The 7,264-nt window shown below is 43.4% G+C and overlaps 2 protein-coding genes across 2 annotated transcripts; both read right to left on the bottom strand.

The window, feature by feature from the left end:
* Positions 1–968: 968 nt before the first annotated feature.
* LOC149390017 (Putative endonuclease or glycosyl hydrolase) lies at positions 969–3,698 on the bottom strand. Its single transcript, XM_089623452.1, has 3 exons — positions 3,356–3,698; positions 2,154–3,288; positions 969–2,053 (listed from the first exon to the last, which is right to left on the bottom strand). The coding sequence occupies exons 1-3, from the start codon at positions 3,597–3,599 to the stop codon at positions 1,867–1,869; spliced, it is 1,566 nt and encodes a 521-aa protein (XP_089479578.1). The 5' UTR covers positions 3,600–3,698; the 3' UTR covers positions 969–1,866.
* Positions 3,699–4,218: 520 nt separating this feature from the next.
* LOC149390016 (putative sugar phosphate/phosphate translocator At1g48230) lies at positions 4,219–6,889 on the bottom strand. Its single transcript, XM_089624117.1, has 9 exons — positions 6,502–6,889; positions 6,311–6,418; positions 6,215–6,246; positions 6,074–6,124; positions 5,920–5,981; positions 5,549–5,810; positions 5,037–5,302; positions 4,859–4,953; positions 4,219–4,782 (listed from the first exon to the last, which is right to left on the bottom strand). Exons 1-9 carry the CDS (start codon positions 6,583–6,585, stop codon positions 4,630–4,632), a joined length of 1,113 nt encoding a protein of 370 aa, XP_089480243.1. The 5' UTR covers positions 6,586–6,889; the 3' UTR covers positions 4,219–4,629.
* Between the last annotated feature and the right edge of the window lie 375 nt (positions 6,890–7,264).

The following is a 7,264-nucleotide window of genomic DNA, read 5'->3' as shown; positions in this document are numbered from 1 at the left end:
AATTAGTATACAGGTTTTTCAAATTTGTAATAATTATACAGTTTCCAACATGTAATCATTATACAATTTTCAGAATACATTATCAGAAAGCGGTGTACAACTTCGAGCTTTGGCAATCTTCACCGGAGTCAGCGATCGAAAACTTGGCGAACAAAGCAGAGCTAAGAGATCTTCTACCACAGTGGTGACAGAGCTATTTTCATTCGGCATAAACTCCCCGACCTCCAATGAAGACGAGACCTCAGAGTTATTGCACCACGAGGCAGGGAAGTCCTTCTCCGCCGCTAGAGCCTTCTACGCCAAGGCGGACTTTAAAACCAGTCTATGGGGAGGCTCACGGGAATGACGAACGACGAGCAGGTAGGCGATTGGAAAATTTCGATTCGACGAAGACATTTTATAGCCCTAGCTTGAAGTGATGGACGCTTGAGCCGAAGAATGAAGATCGCTGGAAAATCTCGGTTGGGAAATTTCCCCCAGCGATAGCGACTAATCGAAGTAGGAAGAGAATCTGAATCTAAGCTGAGGTGAGGGCTTAGAATGATGGGGGTACAATAGTCTAGAAAAAAATGAAAAACAACAAACATGAAATGATTGAGCATTATTTTGGATATGTTCCCTCTAAAAAACCCAGTTTATGTAGCTTTCTCTATTTTTACACTAATCTTTTGACATAAAAAATACTAACCAGGTCCAATTTTCTCGGTAAAGAAAGAGAGAGAAAAGACATCAATAATTGTTTTCATCTTGACCATCAAATGATCAGATTTCTTCGAAATATATTAGCAAAGAAGTCGGATTCAGGGTCCCTAGTATACAAACGCTGCAGCTGACAATTTATGAAAGGAAAAGGAGGTTATTTGAGCTTTCGCTGAGTAATCTCTGAATACCGAATATTGGGACTATTTTTTAGTAATGGAAATTGCATTAATGGAATGATTAAGTAAAAAAAAAATCATTATGTACAATTGTGTACTATATGCATAAGATTACTGAAATTAGATGTACTAATGGGCATTTTAGGCACAAAACTAAGCAAGAGAAAGAAAGTGCGTCATTATCCAACACTGGAAGGTCTCTTCATATTCAACAAATATTATAAAATAGAAAACATAAGAGATGAACAAAAAATTCACGTCCAGAATCCGTAGTCATTCCAGGCTCCTGGTTCACAACTCCCCGGTGTAAAAATACTTGTGCAAAACATATAGAATGTCTTCATCCTTGGTCATCGAATTCCACTGCCATTCACACCAACTTCTCATAAAGGACTTCGACTCAGTAACATAACAGTATCCATCAAATTTCTAGACAGACCTACTTTGTCTCCTCTACTATATCTGATGATGAATACTTCCTTCACAAAGCAGTTGTGGGTAAGTCTTCGCAACACACATGTGACATAGTAGTAGTACCAGATACAAGAGCAACTTTTTAAGGCAACTATACTTCCGAAGTCAGAGATGCAGAAATAAACTATTGGCCTTTGTAATGCCATTCATTCATTAGTCGGTCTGAATGGCTTAAGACCAAAGCATCCGACTCTGGTAAGCAAATACTCTAAAATATGAGGCCAGGCCTCATTACTGCATCTCTACATCCACGGAACTGAGGTCGCGCAATATAGGGATTTTGTTCTGTGGTAACCTGACCTTGCAACTAAAGATAAAATGAAAGGAAAAAAAAAAAAAAAAACCTACTCCTTCTCCTACTTACTTGCTTCACAATCCGAGCATAGCCTTCCAAGTCCAAGTTATTATTTGGCGTGCTTCTTCCGATTGTGATCCATACTTTCATGAAAAGAAAAAGAAAGCGATAAAGTAGCTCATTCCTCCACCACCACAAAGCCGGACTTGATTAAATAAATCAAGCATCACTTTCGGTACCCGCATCAGTTTTAGTCTCTTCGAGGGTAATAGTGACAGGCTTCCATCCTGATTGAGGATGTGTGATCCATTTCTTCATGTTGATAACCAAATTCAAGACTTGGAGTACTTCGCCTAAGGAAAGCTCTGTTAAGCATTGGTTTTTAAGAGCTAAAGCTGCTTCATATCTGCAGAGCATGCGGTGAAACATAGCAGAGACATCGTGATCAGCTCGTTACAATCAAAACTCTTTTTCTAGCATAATAAAGGTAATTACATTTGCTTTACCTGCATTGAGACGCCAATATAGCAGAGCGCCCGAGTGGGGAAGTTATGAACTTCTGTATCTGATCCCACGTGGTTTTGGGGTACTGGCCAAGGTGTCCACCGATAGGATTCACACACTGCCATAACTTGTCATTCTTACCGATGTACAACTGAACTTGACCTAACTTCGGCTTCATTACCATATGCTGTTCTACAGCATAATCCAGGGCCTTCCTGACATCCGTATTGCGGTGCTTCGGGTCCCCGTAGCGAATGCAGTCGGTGATGTTCACTTCCGTGGGCATAATTTTCTCGAGCTTCAAGGTGTTCAAGGCAAGTAAGACAACGCCGATAAGGCCCTGAACGTGCTCCGGCGGCTGCGCACATCCGTGAGATCCCCAGACACCATTAGGGGGAGCGGATGATTGAGGAGGATGGGGATACCGGTTGGTCGTCTCCGGTGGCCTCTGTTCTCCCATCCGGTGCTGGAAGTTATTAGGCGGCGGGTTTTGAGGGTAACCGCTGAAGTCATTGATACCCATGTTTTTGAATTCGGGCACCATATTGGGCGGGGCTGAGGGAAACCTAGGCCCGTCGGGCCTGGGGTACTGCGGCCTAAAGCCCTGGGTATTGGGATGATAGGGAAACGGGGTATTGGGCGGCGGCGGACGGAAGTTGTTGTTGTTGTTGGGATGCTGCATCGGAGGAGGATGAGGGTAGCTATTGGGCGGCGGGTTGGAATCGAAGAACTCGTGAGGGGCCTTCTTGAAGTGCTTGTCGGGTGGGTTCTTCTTGGGGAACTTGGCCTTGTTCTTGGTGGTGTTGGTGGTGGCGGAGGAGGGGTGTGGGGGTTCGGGGTTGGGTGGTTGGGGCTGGGAGTCATTGGCAAAGCGCAAGGACTCGCCGGAGGTGAGGGGGGGGCCGCCGCAGGAGAGGACGGACCAGAGCCAGACGCTCTTGGCGGCGGCGATGAGGGCCGCGGAGGCCTTCTGGGGCTGGGCCAGGAGGATGTTGTACCGCCGCATCCGCAGCTGGTGGAGGGCGTTGGAGAAGTCTCTGTCCCCGGAGATCAGCAGATAGTTGGCCGGGGCCGGGTTGTCCACCGCCCAGAACAGCATGTCCACCAGGATCTTCTTATCACTCGCGTCCTTGACCCCTAATACAACACAATTCAAAACACGTGAGAACTCGGTTAGGGCTTCCGATTGAAAAATCAAGCGTACCGGCAGGGACGTGGTTGAGGGCGATTCCGGTGCTGGAGAGAGCCTGCTGGACAGAGGAAGGGATGCGAGTCGTGTCGCCGTAAGCGGAGATGGAGACTGGACCGCAATAGTTGATCTTCACCAGAGCGGAGCTGATGTTCTGCGCTATGGCGTGAGCGTCGCTGCCACGCGCCACCTGGCAGTTCTCTATGTCCCACCACACCGACGTCTTTGCTCTCGCGTACTGCGCCTCCGCCACCGCCATCGCCGCCTTTTTCGATTTCGGATCGTCCTAAAACCCTAATAACAACTCACTCTTCGTTTTCTTAACGCCCTCACTCCTCTCCGCATCTTTCGCTTCTTTATTCCCTTCGGAACGAGAAATAAGAATAAAAAGAGATCGCCTTGTTGCAATTACCATCCTACCCCTACACTCCCCCGCTTATTCCACTGTGCCCAGAGTCAACGCAGTCACCAAAATTACAAGTTTGACGGTCGGTATTGGTCGATTCGCAAACATAAATGAATCCTATTGGTCCACACAGCACAGTTTTGTTTGGACTATTTACTGCCATGCATGAACTCATTTAATATACTCCTCTATATAAGGAATTTGTTATGTTACCTTGGAACCATTCAACTTTGAAACGTTCAAACTCGAATTACGCATAGAAGAATTGGCGTTACTTAACTAAGACGAAAGATTAAACACTACTTGTCTTGCTAATTGATAAACACGCATCAAAATTAACAAAAGCAATAGACGCACCCGAAGAGGGAAAAAAATATAGAAAAATTGTCTAATTTGTCATCAACTTCATAACATTTTTCCACTTTCCACCAAAAAAAATGCCATCATCTAATGTTGACATCTATGTTTGCCCTTCACTATTAGATGTCTACATTGTTGACATAGATGTCAACATTGTTGACATAGAGATGGTATTTTGGGAAAAATTAACGTTTTGGTGGGAAGTGAAAAAATGTTATAAAATTGATAGTAAATTAAGCAATTTCTCAAAAATATATATATCTGATCAATCACAACCCCAGATACATAATGAGGGACCAAATAAAAACATCCAAACTATTGGGTCTCTACTGCTTTAACCAGCCACGTTATTACCAAATAGAGTGATATACGAACTTGTTGGTCCTGGCCTGAAACTTTCATTGCTTGCTCAAAACTAGGTTTTATACAACGAATAGCTTTCTAACTTTGCCTATGCGATCGCTGCTCCATGTGAATAAAAATTGGCTGTTCTGTTTATGTACTTTTACATGCTGGGTTTCCATTAAAGGTGGGACTTTGAGGAAGGTATTAGAGGAGCTTCTTCATCAACATGCAAATCCCCGCCCGAAACTTTCCATCGGCTTCTCCCGAAATAGCCCTTTTTGTCATTGTCATCGGGTGTGTACACATCATCCGACTTCTCGAGCTTCAAATCCTACAGTGTTCACATTGCAGAGCTATGATTTCCATATCACCCACTTAAACCAATATAAGGGACTGATAGAGCTTACCTGCATTGCTTTATCCGGGATAATTCCAGAAGGAAGCTGCGATGAGCTCGTATCCCTCATCTTCAGATAGTTGTAAACAACAACACCGCATAGAGCTGCCAAAAATGAAAGATGTTCGATCCCAACGTCATGAACTAAAATCAACGAGTAAAACTCAGATGTGACTGCGAGTACGTACCAATTGCGTAGCCGGTAATGTTGAGACCCGTGATCATGGACTCAGGGAATAAAACCGTGGAAAGGGCAATTAACATCCAGTCTTTCATGACTCCTGCAACTCGGATAGTCACGGCTCCAGTTCTACCAATCACTAAGAAAGTCGAGATGTTCAATGCCAGCGCTGCAAGAGCATTTGAGAAGAAGATCCAGAAGTTAAACTGGATCTTCGTAACATCTATGTTTGGATTCTCCAGAATATACCAAGGAATAAACAGGAACGCAAAGCTGCAAAAATGAAGAGATCGTAAGCAAGCCCCTCAAGAAAACAAGACAGAAAATAAATGTAATCATCATATCATTGTAGCTGGATGAATATTTCCTGTACTTTAACCAAATGAATAGATCATCAAAGCATCTCAATCTCGAGATGGGTCAGTGCCAAAATCAGCACCAAAGCAAGATTCAACACATTCATGCAACACTTGAAAGAAGTAGAGAAGAAAAATGATAAATAAAAAACCTTTAAAGTACCTGCATGGTGCAATGTAGTAGAGAGTGGTAATGGGGTTTAGAGTTAATCCCTTTTTCTGAAGAAGAACTTGAGTCAAGACAAGCCTAAGGGCCTCGCCAACGATTCCCATGAGCTGGTAGAGTGTGCCCATCATGTTGAAATGAATTTCACCGTACGATGATACGGCCACTCCAACACTAATCAGCACCATGTTAAAAAACACGTCAAATCTTAAAACATCGGTGCCGCAGATCACAGCCACCAGGAATGTTGCAACCGGCACTGCAAGTTCCAAGGATTTAAAACAAAAACAAAAAAAAAACTAAGCATTTCCCAAAGAGGAACGGAAACAAATGAAAAGAAAAAAAATCCATAACCAAGAACAACATACTTAGAGCTTTAAGCATCTGGATGAACGCCACGGATATGTACAAATAAGCAGTATTCCCAAACCTGTATGCATTTTGAGCATCAAGTGTAAAGAAATGAAATGAATTGAATCTAGAGAGTGTAATGAGCTGAAAGTTATGGGTTTGGTGAGTTACCAGAGGCTTGACGCAAAGAAGGCGCTTATGGGAACAACACAGGTGATGTATCTGCGGAGAATAGAAGAGATTAAATGAGATAGTCTATTTACATACAATGTTGCGATGTGGATGTGGATGTGGATGTGGAGGAGGGCTTACATCTTGAATGTCATCTTAATAGGAGAAACGACCTACACGAGAAGAAGAAATCAATTTCTGGTGGGAATGAGATGGGCAAATTGAAAGCGGGATTACCTTCGCGACCCGGATGAGGAAGAATGCGACAGCTGCAGAGAAGCCCATGTGAATCATAGTGAGAGTGATTGGGTACGGGAAATTGAAGTGCCTTGTCGAGAGAAACCACTGATGAACAACAATGAGAATGCAGAGTGAGAGAGAGAGAGGGAGAGAGAGAGAGAGAGGAAGAGAGATGAGAGTTGGCTTGCCTTGTTGTAGAGAATGACTGCGGAGGAGAGAGTGGTGTAGAGGAGAAGGTAGATGTAAGTCAAGAGATGTTGTCTGTTCAACATCGTCTTGTCTTGTTCTTCCCTGACCCCAACGCAATCGATCAATTTGATCTACACTAAGTGCCACTGGATCCACCAGATTTGCAAATCTGAAGCTACAAGCAGAGGAAGGTGAGCCAGATCGTACCATGCAATTGCAATGAAGGGTGTATTGCCCAATTCGCACCGAAAGAGATCGGTGATTGAAACAAGACCAGAAATAAGTGCCTTAAACACACAACTACTCTCTCTCTCTCACAGGACTCAGGAGTCAGGTCTCGGAAGAGGAGCGAGCACCTCACAGTCTCAATGTCCTTTTTTCTTTTTAACAAATATAAATATTAATTATGTGTGTAGAGAGAGAGAGAGAGAGGAGTCAGTCTCGAGACAGTTGCTGTGCTGTTACACAACAAAACTGGGCCTCAACCACCCATTGGGCCTACAGCCCTCACCGACGATACTGGCCGCTGCGAACCCTTTTAAATATTTTGATTAATATTGGAGAAATAGTCAACACCCAACTAGTAGCAATTTCGATACTTTAACTAAAATAACAAGGGTTATTAAGTTATATAGCCACGTAGATATAGTGGATTGAGATATAGCCCATCTTTGGTTAATTTCTTGTAAATAGCCAAGTAAACTTATTAACAAATTAATAAAAGCCTTATTTAACACAACCAAACATATATTTTAGGTAGTT

The sequence above is a fragment of the Urtica dioica genome, chromosome 8 (genome assembly GCF_054948205.1).
Source record: "Urtica dioica subsp. dioica isolate 48M chromosome 8, U.dioica_male_clone48M_v1_H2, whole genome shotgun sequence".
Taxonomy (NCBI): domain Eukaryota; kingdom Viridiplantae; phylum Streptophyta; class Magnoliopsida; order Rosales; family Urticaceae; genus Urtica; species Urtica dioica.
This window is presented reverse-complemented; position numbering and strand designations above follow the sequence as displayed.

Excerpts from the sequence above, each read along its gene's own strand:
- LOC149390017 (XM_089623452.1), bottom strand. The coding sequence starts at position 3,599 with ATGGCGGTGGCGGAGGCGCAGTACGCGAGAGCAAAGACGTCGGTGTGG. Across the intron at positions 3,289-3,355 it reads CCTCAACCACGTCCCTGCCG|GGGTCAAGGACGCGAGTGAT; the intron begins GTACGCTTGATT and ends GTGTTGTATTAG. Across the intron at positions 2,054-2,153 it reads ATATTGGCGTCTCAATGCAG|ATATGAAGCAGCTTTAGCTC; the intron begins GTAAAGCAAATG and ends CATGCTCTGCAG.
- LOC149390016 (XM_089624117.1), bottom strand. The coding sequence starts at position 6,585 with ATGTTGAACAGACAACATCTCTTGACTTACATCTACCTTCTCCTCTAC. Across the intron at positions 6,419-6,501 it reads CAGTCATTCTCTACAACAAG|TGGTTTCTCTCGACAAGGCA; the intron begins GCAAGCCAACTC and ends GTTGTTCATCAG. Across the intron at positions 5,811-5,919 it reads CCAGATGCTTAAAGCTCTAA|TGCCGGTTGCAACATTCCTG; the intron begins GTATGTTGTTCT and ends TGGAACTTGCAG.